This window comes from Lepus europaeus, chromosome 22 (assembly GCF_033115175.1).
Source record: "Lepus europaeus isolate LE1 chromosome 22, mLepTim1.pri, whole genome shotgun sequence".
In the NCBI taxonomy this organism is placed as follows: domain Eukaryota; kingdom Metazoa; phylum Chordata; class Mammalia; order Lagomorpha; family Leporidae; genus Lepus; species Lepus europaeus.
In genome coordinates, this window is record NC_084848.1 from 23,752,553 (window position 1) to 23,774,154 (window position 21,602).

General features: G+C 54.3%; 1 protein-coding gene across 4 annotated transcripts in view; it reads right to left on the minus strand.

The window, feature by feature from the left end:
* Window positions 1–2,342: 2,342 nt before the first annotated feature.
* ADCK1 (aarF domain containing kinase 1) overlaps window positions 2,343–21,602 on the minus strand; it is a 135,738-nt gene continuing 116,478 nt past the window's right edge. For 3 of the 4 annotated variants that reach the window (XM_062181552.1, XM_062181549.1, XM_062181551.1), the window contains 4 exons: window positions 11,783–11,932; window positions 10,182–10,379; window positions 6,080–6,273; window positions 2,343–4,920 (listed from right to left, as the gene is read on the minus strand). In XM_062181552.1, coding sequence (XP_062037536.1) covers window positions 4,749–4,920; window positions 6,080–6,273; window positions 10,182–10,379; window positions 11,783–11,932 — 714 coding nt within the window. In that variant the 3' untranslated portion in view covers window positions 2,343–4,748. The remainder of the gene's footprint in view (window positions 4,921–6,079; window positions 6,274–10,181; window positions 10,380–11,782; window positions 11,933–21,602) is intronic. The other variant, XR_009864820.1, reaches the window with a different exon arrangement.

Genomic DNA, 21,602 nt, shown 5'->3' on the forward strand with positions numbered 1-21,602 from the left:
ATTCCAAACAGCCCAACAAGTCTTGCTCCCCAAGATTCGCTTGGGTGCCTCTTGGAGCCGCTTTTGCTTTGGGAGATGTCAGCTGTGGCCAGGGAGTGCTGGGGAGCTTGTGACATGGAAAGAGCATCTTTGATCTTGGATTCCAGCTCAGAACTCTGCAGAAATCAACCTGACAGTCAAACAAGGCAGTGCCTCATGGGGGAACAAGCGGCATGTGTAGCTTTTTCAATATACAGATGTCAACATCCCTGCAAACTGAAAACTATGGTAGGCTCTAGATGTGTGTGCATACTTACTACGCGCGCTGTAACCAGATCATCTGTCGTTACCACAGAGCCAAAATCCTTCTTCCCTACACCTGAGGAGAGTAAAGGGGAAAGAGCCATGGTGTCCAAATCACAGAAGCCCGCACCTTCTGTTGAGATTAAACAAGGTCGTTAAGTAAGAGACATCCACTTGTTAAAGAGAAAACACTTGGGGTGGGCATCCAGGGTGGCGGTTAAGACACTGGTGGGACAGCCCCACCGCATACTGGAGCGCATACTGGCTCCTGATTCCAGTTGCTGTCATGTGCACTATGGGAGGTAGCAGACCTGGACTGAGTTCCTCGGCCGGGGCCAGACCCAGCTGTTGTGAGCATCTGGGGAGTGAACCAGAGGACAAGAACCCTCAGTGTCTGTGTGCGTGTGTGTGTGTGTGTGTCTGTTTTTCAAATAAATAAGAAAACTCTTTAAAGTAGGCCAGTGGTGCCTTTCTTATAGGCATCAGCACCTGTCACCATCAGGGAAGAAAAGTCACAAGATTTTATTGGAAAGCACCAAACCCAAATCAGTGGCCAACCCACACGGCACGTTCCACAGGAAGTGAAGGAATCGGGCAAAGGTGCCGTGCAGAAGCTCACCTGGGCTCTCGCTGAACGAGGAACGGGGCCCAGGAACGCGTGTTCTCTGCGCCTGGGCTGCTGGAGTAGACTGCACTGAGGCCAGCAGCCAAGGTGCCCTCAGGCCATGTGCAGGAGTGGTGGTTCCATAATGAAACATTTGTCTTTGCCCTTGGTTCCTCTAAGTCTTTGGAATTCCCCCAGGGGCAGGAATGTCTCTGTTATTCCTTGGGTCCCACCTAAGTTCACACTAAGGAGATGGCAGCATGTTGAGCTCAATCTTGCAGCCACTGTGTCAATGGATCCTGCCCATGCAATAAACCCCAATGAAAACTCTGCACTCGGAAGTTCAGTGAACACACGGCTGTGCCAGGAAGGTGATGCACCCTGAGTCCGTGAAGGAGGACACGGAGCCTCCAGCCTCAAGAGCTGCCCACACGTCACCCTACCTGTCTCTTCACCTGGCTGGTACCGAGCTGTATTCTTTGTAAGGAACTCCAATCACGAGCATAGCACTGCCCTGAACTGTCTCATTCTAGCAAGTCATCAAAGCCTGGGGCTGTGGGAGCCTTTGAATGTATATCAGTTGGTGGGAAGCACAGGGGACGATGGCCCAGCCTGCAGCTTCTGTCTGAGATGAGGAGGGGTCTGTGACCTCCAGTGTGTGAAGGTCGACACTGAGCCCCCAGCCAGTGGACTTTGCTCTGACTCCAGGTGCTTGTGGCAGCCCCAGAGGGTCCACACCCTTCCTGTCTTAGGCCCAGGGAACAGTCTGCATTTTCTGAACTTTTTGTCTCCAACCCTGAGGACAATTCAATTCCCTGTGAAATCAGGGCATTGGAGACCCAACTCATGCACACACGACAGCCCAAGGAGCAAGTGTAACCCATGCCCACAGCATCATGGAATTACACAGAATGGCCACCACTCAGCAGCCGTGAGACCATGGGAAAATCACCAACTGCCTCTGAGCCCTGGTTTCCACCTCTATAAGACACAGTTAAGGACCCTTCCCTCACAGATGATGGGACAGCTCGGGATGTCACATGCTCGCAGAGCCTAGCATGGCCTCTTACACGAGGAAGCCACTTAACATCAGCCTGGAGCCAGCACTGTGGCGTAGCAGAAAAGCTACCGCCTGCAGGGCCAACATCCCATATAGGCATCAGTTCATGTTCCCACTGCCCCACTTGCGATCCAGCCCTGCACTAATGGCCTGGGAAAAGCAGCAAAAGATGGCCCAGGTGTTTGGGCCCCTGCCACCCATGTGGGGGACCTGGATAAAGCTCCTGGCTCCTGGCTTTGGCCTGGCTCAGCCCTGGCTGTTGCGGCCACCTGGGGAGTGAACCAGCAGACGGAAGATCTATTTTTCTCTTTCTTTCTGCTTTTACCTCTCTCTCTCTGTCACTCCTTCAAATAAATAAACCTTAAAAAAAAAAAAAAAAAAAAAAAAACAGCCTATTCCCAACCCATTTACTTTCTTTTCCTTTTTTTTTTAAAGATTTATTTTTAATTATTTGAAAGTCATAGTGACACAGACAGAGGGAGAGATAGAGACACAGAGGTCTCCCAAGCACTGGTTCACTCCCCCAAATGGTCTTACTGGCCAGGTTTGGGCCGGGCCAAAGCCAGGAGCCAGGATCTGCATCTGGGTCTCTCACGTTGGTGGCAGGGTTCCAAGTAGTTGGCCCGTCTTCTACTGCTTTTTCCAGGCACGTTAACGTGGACTTGTACTGGAAGCACAGCAGGCTGCTGGCACCACAAGGCCAGCCCTTCCTCTCCCATTCCCAAACTACCCTGTGCCCCCAGCTCCCCTCACCTCTCTGCTCTCCCCGGAAAACCGTCTGGGTGCCAAGGTTTCGAATCCCAGGGCAGAGGAAGCCAACCATTCTGCCAAACACACAAAGCAAGTAACCGTTAGGCTGAACGGAAAGGAGATTTATTTACTTCAGAGGCTATAAAGGACTCCATAAAATAGCACGTGCAGCCTGCATTTTTTCATAAAAAATCTTGCAAATTATTTTCTCAGGTCCCCGGATGCATCCCACTGGTCATTAACAACAATTACTTCTTTCAGGAAATAAAAGAATTGCAGGGGCTGGTGCTGTGCGTAGCAGATAAAGCTGCCGCCTACAGTGCCGGCATCCAATATGTGCACCGGTTCTAGTCCCAGCTGCTCCTCTTCCAATCCAGCTCTCTGCCATGGTCTGGGAAAGCAGTAGAAGATGGCCCAAGTCCTTGGGCCCCTGCACCTGCATGGGGGACCAAGAAGAATCCCCTAGCTCCTGGCTTCAGATCAGCGCAGCTCCCGCTGTTGCAGCCAATTGGGGGGTGAACCAGTAGATGGAAGACCCCCCCCCCCTCTCTCTGCCTCTCCTTCTCTCTAACTCTGACTTTCAAATAAATAAAATAAATCTTTAAAAAAAAAGAATTGCAAATCATCTCTGGTCACTAGAAAATCTACTTGTTTTCAGACTAAAGAGGACAGAAAATGAGGCTCAAATGCAGAGCTTTCCTGGCCCTGTAAATGGACTGAAATAAGATCAAAGAGACTCAAATGCTGTTCCCACAGAGTGCAGGTGCTCTGGGAGCGAGGACACGCCAGATCTGGGGTCGGGGGGCCCTGGAGGCCTGGAGGTGACACAGACACAGCAGTCAGAGCAGGAGTCTGGAGCTGTCCCAGACAAAGGAGCTGCTCAAGCTGGGGTATGGGCAGGAACACGGTGCTCAAACAGGTGACACTCGATGGCAGAATGGGAACTGAAGCCCAGGGACCCAGGTTCCAGCAACAGGACCAAAGTCTCCAGCAAGACTGGAGATGACCAAGCAGAACCCCAGGCCTGAAACTGGGCCATCACATGAGAACCGGAGGGACAAATCTGGAAACAATCAGCAGAACACAGCAGGTGCCTGGTCACAGGAAACGAGGCGGGAAGCGAAGTCCTGGGTTTAGCTGAGCCTCTGCATTCTTGGCCTTGGCTTCATAACTCATTCAACCCAGGTCTCGGAAGATGAAAGACACTTCCAAGAAGCAGGAAGTGGCCCCACAGTGAAAGTGGCTTCTACAGTCAGAATCACAGGGTAAGAAGTCAGCTAGGACATCGCGCAGGCTCTCAGCGCTTGGGTTCGCGCTCACTCAATGGCCAGTGCAGGTTCACTCTCAAGGTGGAATAAAAACCCCAAGAAAGCTCCCACTGTATTCTCCCAAGGCCTCCCTGGGAAACCCTGAGCAACCAAAAGGAACAGCAAACTTGGCCAGGGCCTCAGGCACTCTCTGGATGGGCACGTGGTTGGGTCGGGTAGTGGGCCAGTGAGTTACACTGGACAAACCCTGCCACTGGGAAGGGGATTTTATTGAAACACGGCTTGTAAAACATCAAGGGGGGGGTGGGGTCATCATGACAGCCATGGGCTCACGGATGCAACAGAGCCCGCCCTCACATGCCAGCAGTGTGGCACCTCTGCGGAGTGATATGGCAAGCAGGGGGAACCTGATCGGCAGCAAGTTCAGATGGGCTCACCTCCAAGAAAATCAAATTTCTACAAGTCAAAGGTGCCCTCCGTGGTGCAGGCTGTCCATTCCCGTGGTAGAAAAGGTTGGGGGAGGCGAGGGGCACGTACCAGGAGTGGGAAGGAGGCTCCTCCACCTCCTCCTGGGACCAGGAGAGAAACGTCTCCCACCGACTGCTTGTGGGCCCTAAGACGAGGACTGCAGTGTGGCCAGAGGAATTCCAAGGTGGGGTGGACACTCCACTGACCCTGGGGCTGCAGACACCATGTAGCACACAGAGGACAACTAGGTGAGGACAGGACTAAAGACTGGGAAATGAAGAGAGATCGTAGAGGGGTCAGGGAGAGCTTGGGCCACTCAGAGCAGGGCAGGACAAAGCCAGCCAAACAGGGCAAAAACCCAGTGGGCCAGCCGGAAGCCCTTCACGTGCAGGATGAGTTCATGAAGGCTGATCTGCCATAAGGTGAAGGCCTCGCTGCAGGAGATCTGGGTCCGTCTGAAGAACGAGCAGGTGTTCCTCCTCTCATGCCTGCAGAAGGGAGAAGGAAGGAGGGGAGGAGAGGAGAGATACCAGGGAGAAATAGAAGATGGCGGCTGTGGCCAACCAGCCAGCTCTTGGCTACAGGATCACAGCACTGCCAACCAGGGACCAGAGGAACTCAAATATCCCACAGGCATTTTTCAAGTAAGTGGGCTAAGCAAAAGCAGGGCATCAGAGGTCTGAGAGACCTATCAGATGGAACATTCCCATGTTCCTTTTCCCAAACTCAAACCTAATCAACGCGTTTCCAGACTTTCCAGACAAGCTGGAGAGGTGGGCCTGGAAGACTCAGGTCGTTAACCTCAGTTCAGCTTAATTCCTTCTGCACCAAGAAAAGGACGCGGTGACTATGGGTGTGTATGGGGATGACCCATTCATGACTCCCCCTGCTGATCCCCGCAGGAAGAGCACGTCACGCACAGCCCTCTCAGTGTGCAGTGTGTTCTGCTGCATCTGATCGGCTACGTGACAGCAGGTACATGAGAGATGTGGGCAAATCTCCCTGCCCCAGGTGTTTCGCAGAGTGACCCATTCCTTGCCCAGGGTGGATGGGCTGGGAATTGACCACGGTCTAAGCCAAGGTCGTCCTCAGGTGAGAACCCCGAGCCACAGCACGGCCGTGCCGATGAACACACCACACTCAGAGGGCCTAGAGCCTTCACTCTAGCTCCCTTGAGGGAGCACCCTTCTCCGCCTCCCTGCACCCCAAGGGTGGCGAGGCATCTAGAGACAGCAGAGATTCCAAGAGGATCTGCCAGTCACACTTTCCCAAATCGCAGTCTCACCTCCACGGAAAACACAGACCTACCCGCCTGGCCAGGCCCAGGGAGCCAAGTCCCAGAGTGGAACGGAGACGGCTTCCTGACCCAGGCCCAGGGGACATTTGGATGGGACAGAAGCTCTTAGTAAGCTTCCCAGGCTTGAAGTTCCTGGGGGTAGGAATCACCTGGGAAGCTGGACCGGGTGGCAGAAGTCCTAGAATCCACCACTTAGCCCAGACAGGAGAGTCTCCGGACCACCCAAAAACACTGCTCCGAGGCGTCAGCCGGTTTTCTGGGACCCCCTTTCCCTACAGAGAGGATCAGGCAGGGCCCTGGGGTCTAGAGCGCTGTCTCCTGGGGGAGCGGAGGCAGGGAGTCACACTCACTGGGCCAGCGCCCGGACACAGCACCGCGACATGCTGAGGAAGGAGCTGGCGCTGGCACGGGTGCCCAGCGCGGCCTCGATGCCCCGCAGCAGGTCGTTGGTCTTGAAGATGAGCAGCATCTGGCGCGGCACGCGGTTGAGGAGCTGGCTGATCTGCGGCAGGTAGTTGGCTGCGTTGCTGCGGATCTCCGAGTCCTGAGGAAGCAGCAGGGACATAGATAAGGGAGGCTGGTGTGGGACGTGCGGCCGGGGATGGCAGAGCTCTGGGCAGCCTGTGACCAGAGGGGCCGCAAGGATGCTCCAGGCAGGGGGACGTCAAACACAGCGCTGGACAAACCCGATGGGAGGCCTCCGGCCCACTTCTGGGTCAGCACTGGATGCAGTGCATAAGGACATCTATTGGGCCTGGCTACTCTCCAAGGCTTCTCCACAGCCCACAGTCTCAGGTCAGACCTACCAGGAAACAGCTGAGTCATGTCCCCTCCCCTCAAGCCACGCCCAGGCTGATACAGCCCACAGATCCGAGCTCCTGACCTCGATGAGGAAGCCCTGGCCTACCCTCGCCTGCATCCCCCTAGGCTGACCCCACCAGCACACCGCCATTGCTCATCACTCTGTCTGCTGCGCTGGAGCCAGTCTCATCCTGCCCACTGCCCAAGGTGCTGACGCCCCCAGAAAGGGACGCAGGGTGGGCCCGGACGCCCGTTATCCCCAAAGCTTTTACCCTGGTTGGTGTTTAAATGTGGGGTCCCTTCCCTGTCCCTGGGGTCTGCACACCTCTGGGCAGCTGCTCTCCGCCCTCACTTTCCCGACGGGGAAAGCACTGGAGCGCTGTCCCTGTGGTTCAGCAGAGGCCAGCGGGGAGCTGGGAGGGGCGAGGGGGCCCCAGGCCAGAATCCTGGGTGTGACGACATGAAGGATGTGAAAACTGTCAGAATCAAAATGGTGCCACTTGTGCCCACTGTCACCAAAAACCAAGCAAAGCTGGGAGGGGTTGAGTGCAGAATTCGTAGGCATGGTTGCCTGATAGGACCGTGACAGAGCCTCTGCCAGAACCACCAGCTGGCCCTGAGGCCGGCACACCCGCACCCAGGGGACACCCGCCCAGCAGCAAGGGTCCATTCAACCCTGGACTCACTTCATCGTGGCTATCAGTCATCGTGGCCACAGATGATTGTTTCAAAATGTTTGATGGAACCTGTCTCCTTTCTGCTCTCTCTTTTTAAAAAAGATTTATGTATGTATGTATGTATGTATGTATTTGAAAAGCAGAGTGGCAGACACAGAGAGAGGCCCTTCCATCCACTGGTTCACTCCCCAAACAGCCTGAAAGGCTGGGCCTGGGCCAGGCCAAAGCCGGGAGCCAGGAACTCCATCTGGGCCTTCTACATGGGTGGCAGGGTCCAAGCACTTGGGTCATCTTCCACTGCTTTCCCAGGTGCATTAAAAGGGATTGGAAGCAGAGCGGCCGGGACTCGAACCAGCTCTCTGAATGGGCTGCCAGCATCCCAGGCGGCAGCCTAACCTGCTGAGCCACAATGCTGGTCTCCCCTTTGCCTCTAAAGCTGTACCCTTACCTCCTCCTCTGTGAAAACACCGTAGCTGACCCTGCCGTGGCCACTGCCATCGCAGTGTCCTGCTATTCCCACGCCAATGTTTTTTTGTTTTTTTTTGGAGAACTTCTCTCTGTTTTGTTGTGAATGACCCCTTTTCAGTCTCCAGAAAAACGATGAAGACGATGATGATCCACACATACTGGAGCATAAGCTAAATACTAAATAAACCAGACACGTTGAAATGCTTACATTGTTCATTAATTTTGCCCTCACAACAACCGTATCAGATGAGTATTTTACTCTCATTTAAGGTGAGGACATTGGGCTGGCGCCGCAGCTCAATAGGCTAATCCTCCACCTACGGCGCCGGCACACTGGGTTCTAGTCCCCGTCAGGGCGCCGGATTCTGTCCCGGTTGCCCCTCTCCCAGGCCAGCTCTCTGCTGTGGCCTGGGAGTGCAGCGGAGTATGGCCCAGGTCCTTGGGCCCTGCACCCGCATGGGAGACCAGGAGGAGCACCTGGCTCCTGGCTTCGGATCAGTGCGGTGCACTGGTCACAGTGCACCGGCCACAGTGGCCACTGGGGGGTGAACCAACGGAAAGGGAAGACCTTTCTCTCTGTCTCTCTCACTGTCCACTCTGCCTATCAAAATAAATAAACAAATAAAATAAAATAAAAAATAAGATGAGGACATTGAAGCACTGTAAAGTTAAGTAACCTGCCCAACGTCCATGGCTACTACGTGCTGGGTCAGGAGTCAAACTCAGGCAGGCCAGCACTGTGGTGTTATGGCACAGAGGATCAGGTGACTGCTTGCATGCTGGCATCCCACAGTGGAACACTGGTTCTGATCCAGCTCCCTGCTAATGTGCCTGGGAAGGTAGTGGAAGGTGGACAAAGAGCTCGGGGCCCTGCCAACCACATGGGAGCCCCAGATGAAGTTCCAGGCTCCTGGCTATGGCCTGGCCTTGCATAGGCTGTTGGGGAGAACCAGCAGACAGAAGTTCTCTCTTTCTCTCTCCCCTGGTCTGTTATCTCTTTGTCATTTTGCCTTGCAAATAAATAAATCTTAAAATAAAATAAGGGGCTGGCACTGTGGCACAGTGGGTTAAGCTGCTGCCAATCACACCTGTATCCTGAGACAACAGGAGCAGAGCTCAAAGAAACAGAACCTGCATGGGCAGGCATTGTGAGGCACAGGCGAAGCTGCTGCTGGCAATGTTGGCATCACATATCTGAGTGTGTGTTTGTATCCTGGTTGCTCTGTTTTTCATTTTAAAAGATTTTATTTATTTATTTGAAAGGCAGAGATGAGACAGAAAGAGAGAGAGAGAGAGAGATCTTCCATCTGCTGGTTCTCCCCAAATGGCCACTATAGCTGGGGCTGGGTCAGGCCAAAGTGAGGAGCCAGGAGCTCCTTCCAGGTCTCCCACATGGGTACAAGGGCCCAAGCACTTGGATTATCTTCCACTGCCTTCCCAGGTGTATTATCAGGGAAGTGGATCAGAAGTGGAGCACCAGGACCTGAACTGGCACACCCATATGGGACGCTGGTGCTGCAAACAGAGGCTTAACCCTCTCTGCCACAGCGCCAGCCCCTGCTCTGCTTCAGATCCAGTTTCCTGTTAATGCACCTAGGAAGGCAGCAGATGATGGTCCAAGTACTCAGGCCCCTGCCACAAAGCAGCCTACAGGCACATGATCTTGACACTGCAAGGGGTGGTGAGGACGGCTCAAGGTCCTGCCACCAGGAAGAGGTGGTGCTGGAGCCCAGGGTTTTCTGACTGCAGCGGCAGGACCCTGTTCCCTACGGCTGTCCACCATGCATGTCTGCATGGCTCTAGCAAACCAACCTTGGGGAAAGACAGAAGTCACCCCATTAGGCACAGAACAGCCTCTTGGAAGGGAGCCCACCCGGATCCACAGGGCAATGAGTTCATCCCATAAACGTCACTCATGGGAGGAGAGGGAGGCGTATGAGCAGCAGGTGTTTCTAAGACCTGTCTCCCAGCCAAGCTCCATAGACCCCTGTCTAGGCTCAATGGAGAGATGAGCTACAAAGAAAAGACTGCTTGTCTAAGAAGCACGCAGGATGGCGGAATGAGCCACTCTGCTTCAGCAAGGCCTAGGCAAGCAAAGGCTCTCCCTGGGATGGGACCGAGAGTGCCACATGCTGCGTGGTGCCGGGCAGGAGCCAGAAGAGCCATGGGGGAGAACGCTGAGGAGCTGACATCTGTGTGCGCGGTTACAGCCATCACCACAGCACTCGGAGTTATTGCAGATAACGTGACCTCATTTCTACTGCAGACATGAAGGGGACACAGTGGATACCACCCCCCCTCCCTCCTTCCGTCCAGGGACAAGGGACACTGTTTCTTCTTGCCTCCCTCCTTCTTGTCCAGTCTTGCTCTAGTTCTGCCCCGCACCAAGCAGCCCTCCAACCTAGCACCTCAGCTCCAGGGTTGGAAGGGTCCAAAGGCCATCCCTGGCTCTGCCCCTTGTATTTTGGACAAGGAGGGCTGGGGAAAGGGTGGGGAGGGCACCTACCTCTGTGGCGGTGACCGGAGCTCGGCTGATGCCCCTGTTGACTGAGTCCCAAGATCGGGCCGTCAGCATGCAGGCAAACAAGGGGTAGAGGTCCCCGGCGCCCAGGCGCTCGCTGTACGTCTTCACCCTCTTCATGTCCGTCCAGATCAGTGACTGCCAGAGGCGGCAGTAATCCAGGCGGAACTCATCCGTGAGCACCTGCGGCACGGGCAGCAACACCGGGGCCTGAGCCTCCGCTCCCCAGCAAAGGCCTAATTAGGTCCCTGGCTGAGGTGGATGAGGCACGGCCCCCTCCCCACTCCTGATTCGTCCTCAAAGTCCAGCCACCCCTGAAGGCCCAAGTTCAAGGCTATTACAAGTTGAATACCCCCAGGTGTATTGAATTTCGGATTGTGGACTATTTGCATATGTGCCATTTGCATGTACATACTGAGATCCCATAGGAAGGGACCAGAAGTCTAAATATGAAGCTCATCTGTGTTTCCCTTACACCTTATACACAGAGATTAAAGGTCACTTTATGCAATAATTTACATAATTTAGTCCATGAAGCCAAGTGTCATGGGTGTGGGATTTCCCACAAGTGACATCATCTCAGTGCTGTTTCAGACCTGGGAGCACTTCCGGTTTCGAGCCTTTGGACCAGGGAGCTCAACCTGTATTTGGCAGGCCTTGATCCTGAGCAGCACAGGCAACCACCACAATCTACAGTCTCCTCTTCTCCAGCTACGGGTCACTTTCCCAGGCTCCCTCAAAGGCAGGAGGAGCTGAGCCTGGGCTCCCACTGCCGGAAGGTGGCAGAGGCTCCACTCCCACGTCTGGACCACAAGAGCTCCCTCGTGCTTCTCCTGCGAGCCCTCACCCCTGAGAGTACCAGGGAGCCCTGGAGAGTGGAACCCCTCGGGCTCCGCCATGCACCCAGGCCTGGCACGTGGCAAGCAGCCGAACTGGACCATCCTTCATCTGGGGACTCTGTGCGACAACAGCTGGCCTCCCTTCACATGATGCTTCTCAATTCCTTGGGCCTTACCGAGGAGATCCAATCTGGGGATGTTGGGAGCAGGGCCCCAAGGGGAGGAGCAGGAGAGCAATGAGGAAACCTCCCCAGGGCCGCCTGCCTCATAGAATCAAGCGAGCCTTCGGGTCCACACCGGCAGAGAACCTCCCAACTTCTAGGCAGGAGTTCACAGCTCATCAACCCAGCTGTGCTCATCAACCCAGCTGTGCACCCCGCGTTCTATAGGACAGAGCTGGACCATCCATCCCATAGCAGCTCCCTGCCCTACCATACAGCACATCTTCCCTGGGGTACACATGCAAAGGGCAGTCCACCTGCCAGTGTCTGGCCTGGCCCGAGGTCCCCTGGGAGGGTGGAATCACTTATACAAGCACATCCTACATGTCACCCACATGTCAAGGAGGAAAGCGAAACTCAGAGCTATGACAGGGGCCTGCACAAAACGACAGCTCCTAGCATGAGGGCAGGGCCCCCTCCTGCAGCCTCAGCTCTTCACCTCCCATTTCTGCAACTGTGGGGACTTCAGTGCACGCTGACCCCGAGAAGGACCAGACCTGGGGCCCAGGGGGAAAGGCTCCCTTACCTGGTAGAGTCCATGGTCCAGCAGGACAATCTCCGGCCTCCCCGTGTCCGGACGCTTCCGCACCAGCACGTTGCCGGGATGGGGATCGCAGTGTACAAAGCCGTTGACAAAGATCATTTCACTGTACATCTTGCCCAGGTGGCGTGAGATCTGAAAGAGATCCACCCACACCTGCCTCAGGAATTCCTACTCTGGTCCCTCGAACTGGTCACTTTCAACAGGAGTCAGCCAGGTGCCCCTGAGCTGGTGCTGGCAGTGTGGTTTCAGGTGTGTGTGTGTGTGTGTGTGTTTAAGATTTACTTATTGATTTGAAAGGCAGAGAGAGAGAGAAGGAGAGAGAGAGAATTTTCCATTGCTGGATAACTCCCTAAATGGCTGCCATGGCCAGGGCTGGGCCAGGCCAAAGCCAGGAGCCAGGAGCTTCTTCTGGGTCTCTCATGCAGGTGCAAGGACCCAAGGACTTGGGCCACCTTCCGATGCTCTCCCAGGCTAATTGGCAGCAAGCTGGATGGAAAGTGGAGCAGCCAGGACTCTAAACAGCACCTATATGGGATGCCAGCACTGCAGACAGCGGCTTAACCTGCTGCACCACAGTGCCAGTCCCGAGATGTGTTCTTGAACTCAAGGTGGAAACTACGCTCTCAACCCATCCTTTCCAACCTCAGCCATGCGTTGGAGCCACAGCAGCCAAGAAATGCTGCAGGTGGTACCAGCTATCGAAATATTCATTTGTTTATTTAAAAGGCAGTTAAAGGGGGTGGGGAATGAATCTTCAACTATTGGATCACTCCCCAGATGGCCACAACAGCCAGGACTGGGCCAAACCAAAGCCAGGAGCCATCCTTCAAGTCTCCTACGTGGGTGGCAGGGACCCAAGCACTTGGACCATCCTCTGCTGCTCTCCCAGGTGCATTAGCAGGGAGCTGGATAGGAAGCAGAGTGGCTGGGACTCTGACAAGGGACACCAGCACCCCAGCAGCTTAACCTGCTGCCCTCAGCGCAACGTCAGCCCCCGTGAAGTCTTTTTTTTTTTTTTTAAGCATGATAAAGTAGGAGAACGGCGTGGCTGAAACTCCATCTCCACTCCATACCACCCCTCCATCTGCCCCCATCTCTCTTATCCCTGCTGTCTTATCGGTCCCTGCTCGTTTCCCCTGGAGAGCTGAGAACAGACTAAACGCTGGGTTGGGGGAGCTGCTCCACCCATGCCACCTCCTGGGAGCAGGAACAGGTGACCCCACCACTGTCTGCTGGGGCTGCACCAGCTCCAGGCCCAGCCGGACCCAGAGTCCAGGCCTCACTCCCCACTCCCTCCTCCCCTCCCTGCCAGGGCCCCACACTAATCTGATTTATGATGTCTGCACAGAAGAAATGACACTGGAGAGGCCATTTAAATCATCCTGTCACTGCTGCTCTCCCTGCCGAGGCAGTCTTCTTATCTCCGCTCCCTTTTTTATTAAAGCTAAAAGCCTCTTCCCAGCCAGGGAACAGCTGCTGAATGGGGCCAGCCCGGGGCCCGGGGATGGGGTGTCAGCGGACGAAGCCGCACTCCGCCCAGAAGGCTGAAGCCCCAGACGCCTGCTGCCCTTGGCATTCCTCCCAGCCTCGGCTGGACCTCATGGTCATTAACACACGTATTCCAGCCAGAGGAGAGGGGTTGGGACCTGCAGGGTAGGGAACACAGGATTTGGGTCTTAGGATAAAGACTCAGTGAGGAAGCCTTGCATGACCCAGCCCTGCTGCCCTCGGTGTCATCTCGCACCATGCTCAGACTCCAGCCACATTCACTCTTTCTCTTCTCCGATGACTCCTGTGCTTTCTTACCTCAGGACCTTTGCACATGCTATTACTTCTACTGAAAGCATTCCTCCTGCCCTCCCTTCACCTGGCTCAGATCCTCTCTTCCTTCCTGTCCCAGGTGAGCATCCCCTCCCTACAGGAGCCTTCCCCACCCTCCCAGGCTGGGTGAGGCTCTGCTACCAGTTCTTCCCAGAAGACGCTGTGCCTCTCTCCTGCAGCACGAGCAACTATGTGTGTGAGCATCTGATGAAAGACCACCTAGCCCACAGTCACAAACGCCCAAGACAGCAGGGACCGGCTCTGCTTCGTTAAAGTTTTACCGAAGTGTACTTTACGTACCATAGACGGACTATTACGCACTCACTTGCTTGTAACAGCGCCAAGTATGTGAACAGAAGACTCTGCCTTCACAAGAGAGGACCCTCGTTTCTCTGTTCTTCTGCGAAGCCATGGTTCGTGCCTCTGATTCTTACCCCAACGCCGTGAAGCCCCTCTGACTCTCAGTTATAACTGGCCCTGAAGTAAATCAGCAAGAATAATCCTACTTCAGGAATAATAGCAGGGGGTGGCGCTGAGACACAGTGGATTAAAGCCTCGGCCCACAGGGCCGGCATCCCAAACAGGCACTGGTTCGAGTCCCGGCTGCTCCACTTCCAATCTGGCTCCCTGTTGAGGTACCTGGGAAAGCAGTGGAAGATGGCCCAAGTACCTGGGAAAGCAGCCCTAACACTAGGTACATTATGACCCCATTGTACAGATGAGGAACCGAGACTCACTGAGGTTCGGGCTTCCTGTGACTAGCAAGAGAGGGGTGGGTATTTGACCTGGTAGTTCAAATGCCACCTGGGACACCATAACCCTTAGTGGAGTGCCTGGGTTGGAGTCCCAGCTCCGTCTCTGATTCCAGCTTCACCCTAGGAGGAAGCAGGTAAAGGCTCAAGTATTTGGATCCTTGCCACCCACAGGAGAGACCTGATTTGAGTTCCTAGCTGCTGGCTTCAGCCTGGCCCAGCTCCAGCTATCACAGACATTTGGCGAGTGAACCAGTAGATGGAAGACATGTCTCCGTCTCTTTGCCTTTAAATAAATTACTTTCCAGAAGAGAGAGACAGCCATAAAGCCCAGATCTAAAGCAGGTGCAACACCCTGCCGTCTGGTAAGCACCGCTCTAACCGCTCACGCCTGCCTCTGTGCTTCTCGGCTGAGCTGGGTGACCTCAGACAAGTTGCTCAGACTCAGCTCCAGAAGAATGCAAATAATAATTGCACCACTCTCAAGGCCTGCTGGGGAGGCGAGTAAGGCTAGCCCAGTGCTGGTGGCCCTGGGCTACAGATTCCTCCTAATGCTCCCAGGAGGACGGCCCACTGGGTTTCACCATATGCTTCTTTCATTTTTAAGATTTTTTAATTTATTATTTATTTGAGAGGTAGAGTTACAGAATGAGGGAGAGACAGAGAAAAGTCTTCCATCTGCTGGTTCACTCCCCAAATGGCCACAATGGCAGGAACTAGGCTGATCCAAAGCCAGGAGCCAGGAGCTTCTTCCGAGTCTCCCACACAGGTGCAGGGGCCCAAGGACTTGGGCCATCCTCTACTGCTTTTCTCAGGCCATAGCAGAGAGCTGGATCGGAAGTGGAGTAGCCAGGACTCGAACTGGTGCACATACGGAATGCTGGCACTGCAGGCGGTGGCTTTACCTGCTATGTCACAGTGCCAGCCCCACACCACATGCTTCTGAGAGATGAAGACACTTCAGATGTGACATTTCACTACCACATCAGCGCTCCAACTGCTGTCAGTGTTCTGGGTCTGTGCACTTTAGGAGCAGGACTTAACCAGGCTCTGATGCCCAGCATCCCATGGCCTCCTTTTTTCTGTTCCTTGGGAGAGGAGAGCCGCAGCCAGAGCTGGTCCTAGGCAAGCCAGCAGGTCCCCACCCCTGGGCTACCAAGAAATCTCTTTGTTAGGTTTTTTTGGAGCTCCATGGAGACATGCTTTGAAAAGCTGTATCTGCCAAAGCAATTGCATTTATTAAGTAATCATTCATTTTTATTTGTCAAGGAACGCATATGAGGTCCAATCAGGGCTCCTGATCAGCCCAAGATAAGCTGGGCAGCCAGACTGAGCTGACGGAATTCCAGCCAAAAAGCAGAGACATGACATTTCATTTAGTCTGGGCAGACCTGTCACGGGAGATGTATGGTCTCCCTGGAGCTTTCTGAAATATTGCTAATCGCTCTGGGCCCCTTATTACTGCATTGAAAGATGGCCCCTGGGGGCGTGGGGACTCATAGTGGGGAGAAGGGGCTGATGGAGGCACAGGGGTGGTGCTGCCAATCGGGCAGAGCCACCAGGCAGCCTCCCCCCTCACCACCCCTGCCCAGCTGCCCCCACCCGGTGTCCTCCCACCTCACCCTAAGCAGGTGGCAGCAGGGGGACAGGTCTGGAAGGCAGAGCCAGGCGGGGAAGGCTCCAGTCTAGAGCCACACTAGTTCTGCCACTTGGCTGTGGGTGACCTGCAGGACAGGCCCCTCCCTCCTCAGTCTGCAACCAGGGTCTCTTGCAGTTAAGTGGGACTCACCCCACCTGCTCCCCCTCCCCACAGAATAAACTCAAACTTCAAGATCAAACCCTATCACGTAGGACATTATCACTGTGCAAGTGTCATTTTCAATAAACTAAAGACATCATACAAGGGGCCAGCGTCCAAGTGCACGGGGTTAAGCGCCCCTTGCAATGCCGGCATCCCATATCTGAGCACCACTCTGAGTCCCTGCTGCTCCACTTCTGATCCAGCTCCCTGCTAACATCAGGCAGGAAGATAGAAATCAGCCGATGCCTAAGAAGGGCCTAAGGAAACTCATATCTACAGCAGTGCAGCATCTGCAACCAGCATTTGGACTTCAAAGTCCTGCCCAGGCCCGGAACCCCCCAGGTGGTCCCAGCCCTCCCACCCCCCACCCAAGGAAAGCTCCCAGGAGAACTCTGTCTCCTCAGGACCAAATGGGTACCTGACCTGATAACATGGGGCAATAAAACCTTCACAGATGCCCTGAGGGAGGCCCCTCTACTCTGCCCTGGGCCAGCAAATCTAATTTTCACCCAACAAACCCTTGTGCCAGGGCTCCCCATCCTTTGTCCTGGAGAAGAGGGGGAGGTGGGTAAACAAGGACTGCACACTCTGCTTTCTGCTGAGCCTCAGGTGTATTCTCTCCATTCAATCATGTAACCTCCCTCTCCCCCAGTCGGAGCAACTGGGCTCTCTCTCCCCCTATCCCTTCCATTCTGATGGATGCCCTGTCCCCAATAAAACCTTATTACTTCACTCTCTGTCTCATACCTGAATTCTTTCTTGTGTGAAGACAAGAACCCTGCGGCTTCCACGGCCTTTTCTCTGGCGACACTAATGCTCCTGGGAAAGCAGCAGAAGATGACTCAAGTACTTGGGTCCCTTTCACCCACAGGAGAGACCTGGATGGAGTTCTTGGCTCCTGGTTTCGGCCTGGACCTGCCCTGGCCATTTGTGCCCATTTGTGGTGTGAACCAGTAAATGGGAGATTCTCTCTTCTCTCTCTCCTTCCCTCCCTGTCACTCTGCTTTTCAAATAAATAAAATAAATCTTAAAAACAACTACTTACTGGCCGGCGCTGTGGCTCACTAGGCTAATCCTCCGCCTGTGGCGCCGGTACCCCGGGTTCTAGTCCCCGGTTGGGGCACCGGATTCTGTCCTGGTTGCTCCTCTTCCAGTCCAGCTCTCTGCCGTGGCCCGGGAGTACAGTGGAGGATGGCCCAGGTCCCTGGGCCCTGCACCCACATGGGAGACCAGAAGGAAGCACCTGGCTCCTAGCTTCAGGTTGGCACAGCATGCCGGCCGCAACAAGCCAGCTATAGCGGCCACCTGGGGGGTGAACCAACGGGAAAAGGAAGACCTTTCTCTCTCTCTCTCTCTCTCTCTCTCTCTCTCTCTCTCTCACTGTCTAACTCTGCCTGTCCAAAAAAAAAAAAAAAAAAAAAAAAACTACTTCCTTTTAAAAAATCATACAAACATAGAATAGACATGGGTCAAAGATTGTTGTAAGTCATTATCAAGAGGGCAAGTAAGATGGTGAGCCGATTCAAAGGGAATTTGAGGAAGTGGGTACTTTAGGGCATTTCAACACAATAAGGCACTAAGATCCCCAGAAGAGATACAAAGCTGATGATTGTCCTATGAGGCAGTGAAAAAAAAAAAAGTCATACCTTTGGGGGTTATCTTTTTTGCTGGACAGAAATCAACTACATCTCGGCCAGATAAAATCTTCAGGTTGATGCAAGACTTCAGTGTGAACCCTCAATTAATTGTCAACAGCAAAGTGAAGCAGAAGGACAAGACATTTCTCCAGGTATTACAAAAATCCTCCAAGCGCTGGTTGAACAGCACGCAGCAAGGACCCTGAGAAGGCACAGCACACTCTCTGGGCCTTATTCCTAAGTGTGGGGTAATTCTCAGCATCTCACCATCCCTCTGCAAATGGATTTACCCAGAGACTTGCCTGTCGCCCACAGAGGCACTGAGGGTTCCTGGAGAAACCCGAGGCCATCGCTGGGCACAGAACCCTCAGCCCATTCCTCTGGTAGAACTTTAGCCACATGTCCTGCTGAAGAAGAGATAATTGAGGGGCCAGTGCTGTGGCACAGCAGGTAAAGCCACCACCTGCAATGCTGGCATCCCAATGGGAGAGCCTGTGTGAGCCCCAGCTGCTCCACTTCCAACGCAGTTCCCTGCTGGTATCCTGGGAAGGCAGCAGAGAATGACCCAACTACTTGGGCCCCTCTGCCACCCATGTGGGAGACCCACATGGAGTTCCTGGCTCCTGGCTTTGGTCTGGCCCATCCCTGGCTGTTGCAGCCATTTGGGTAGCAAATCAGCAGACAGAAGATCTCACTCTATCTCTCCCTTTCTCCCTCTTTGCCTTTCAAATAAATAAAATAAATATTTAAAAACCCCACAGAGTAGAGAGTTGCATCCCTAATGCTGCCTCTTGCCCTAATGCTGTGGCATTTGCAAAAGGCGAAGCACCAGCATTTCAGAGCGGTAACAGCTGGCACGTGCCATGCAGAGTTCCAAGCACTTGACACGGCCCAGAGCAGCACTGCCAGCCTTCCTCTGCAGCACCAGATGAGGAAGCGAGGCCTGGAAGAGAAAGTAGCTTGTCCACCTGCTCAGCAGTGAGTGACACTGGGATCGGAACCCAGCCGGCCTGGCTCCGAAGAACAGGTGCTCCATCACAAAGCCATCTTGCCTCTCCACTCTTCCTGGAGGCAGGGCTCCCAGCATCCATCTGGTGTTCCCTCTGCAGGGAAGTCTCCCCGGGAAACCCAGGACTACTGGCACACCGAGACCAGGCCACTCAGCAAAGCCACCGTGCAGCACTCTTTAGAAAACAGCCTTTGGGGCCGGCGCCGCGGCTCAATAGGCTAATCCTCCACCTAGCGGCGCCGGCACACAGGGTTCTAGACCCGGTCGGGGCACCGGATTCTGTCCCAGTTGCCCCTCTTCCAGGCCAGCTCTCTGCTGTGGCCAGGGAGTGCAGTGGAGGATGGCCCAAGTACTTGGGCCCTGCACCCCATGGGAGACCAGGAGAAGCACCTGGCTCCTGCCATCGGATCAGCGCGGTGTGCCGGCCACGGTGGCCATTGGAGGGTGAACCAACGGCAAAAGGAAGACCTTTCTCTCTGACTCTCTCTCACTGTCCACTCTGCCTGTCAAAAAAAAAAAAAAAAAGAAAGAAAGAAAGAAAACAGCCTTTGGGAAGGCTTGCCATTGTCCCGTGTAAACAGAAGGTGCCACTCCCAGCAGGGATGTCAGTAATTATGGGATGCCTTTCTTCCCACGCAGCGGGGAAGAGGAAAAAGCCAGGAATCTACAAAAAGGCTGCGTAAAGATTTAATTTAGTAAATAATATTTGAATCCAGGAGTTATTTTTGGATTTTCTCTCAAAAATTGAATTGACTGAAAGTACGTTAATTATTCTATAATTGCACGGATTAATTTATCCCCTCCCCTAAGAGAATGTCTATTTATGTTTCTGGCGGGGGATGGTGTTTTAGAAGCAAGGCCAAGATCTCTAGGGGAAAAAAAAGAACCCAGGAGGTTGGTGTTGCAAGATATTAATGAGCACACGAGAAGCCAGGATTGAGCCTAGGGAGGTTTATCACCCACACGCTCCTTGTGCTGCCCCAGGCTCTCCGCAGGCTTCAGAGAGCACAGTAGACTTCCGCCTGGAGTGTTTTACCATCATTTCCGCCCCACCGCATGCCCAGGAGCCACGGCTGGGAGCTAGAACACACAGGGCACTTGCTACTGCTGGGCGCTGAGGCCAGACTCCTCCACGGCACTGGGCAACCTTGGACAAGCACACGCCTCCATGAAGTCCCTCAGCAAATGATCCGGAGAGGTGGGGAGGAAGGAAGCCGAGACGCCCAGTGAATCGCGGGCAAGGGTGTAGTTACTCTGATGTGGGGGCTTCTGGGCACCTGCTGATAGCTGCCTAGGTGAGGCAGGAGCCAGAACGTCACCTGGGAGCCAGGGCATGGGGCGTAAGCTCCCTGGAGTCTCAGGATCGAGATGTTCATCACAGTCACCCCAGACACCAGAGGAGAGGGAGCGGGGACCAAGGGCCACAGCACCCACAGACCTAGAGATGGGGGGAAAGCTGTTGATATCCGACACCTCCTGCCATGGACAACAACTCACTCCAAGGAAACAGCTTCACGTCCTAGCTCACTGGGTCACTAGGAAACATGGGGAAATGGTTTCCTCCCTACCTGTCTCCCTCTCTTTTGGCAACTTCTGCACTGCTGGCCCCACCCAGGGCTGGAATCCCTGTATCGGTCAGCACGCACTGAGCACATGGCTCCAGGCTTCACTGCACCGGACGCTTTATGCTTCAACCATCAAACAGTCCCATGGGTTACCTCTGGTATCCTATCTACACCAAGAGGATGGGGCTTCCAAAGGTTGACCAGCCTCCCCAAGGCAGTGCAGCCAGCACCGGAATCCAGGAAGTGCCGACTCCAAAGCCACAGCCCGAGAACCCGTCCTGGGGACCTGGACCCCTCTCATCTCCACAAGCTTCTAAAGATTGGGTCTGAGAAATGATGGAGCGTGGGCGAGATCACTGGATCTTCCCAGTGATCCAGCCACGAGAGCCTTCCTGTCTGCATCATGCCCCCGGGGCCACTGAGCGTCTGCTCGCAGAGTCAGGTCGCAGGTGGGAAGTGACACTGGGCAAAGACAGAGCCGTGCTGCTCCCCCGAGAAGGTGCTCACAGAAACAAGGGGAAAGGTGGAGACTGTGGCAGGAATTCATGTCTACTTGTTTATTTGCAAGTCAGAGCAATAGAGGGATAGAGACCTTCCATCTGCTGGTTCACTCCCCAAATACCCACAAAAGTTGAGGCTGAGCTGGGCCAAAGTCAGGAGTCAGGAACTGAATCCAGGCCTCCCAAGTGGGTATCAGGGATCCAAGTACTTGAGCCATCGCCTGCTGCTTCCTAGGGCGCGTATTAGCAGGAAGCAGAGTCGGAAGCAGAGCAGCCGGGACTTGAACCAGGCACTCTCATATGGGATGTGGGCATCCCACGTGGCGGTTCAACTGACTGCACGATGCCTACCTCAGCACACGACTTCCAGGGTGGGAAGGGGGTGTCACCGTGCGCTGAATCAGCGACTATCACTAAATGTATGCACTCCGGGACAACAGAGGGGCATGGACAAGGACAGTGAAGAAGCTTCTCTAACATCCTGTGCAGGAAGACACGCCTCTGTGAAGAGTGACCTCATGAATTATAAGTTACCTTTCTCATAGAACATCACGGCTTGCGAAGTTCAAGTAATGACCCTAGGAAGTAAGTATTGTCAGCACCCCAACCACACAGGGGAGCAAACTCAGATTCAGAGTTAAGTCCCCAACAAAGGCATGTAGCCAGTGAGTGGTGGAGCCAGACAGGTGCCCTCCCTCTGAGACCCTGAGCTCTCCC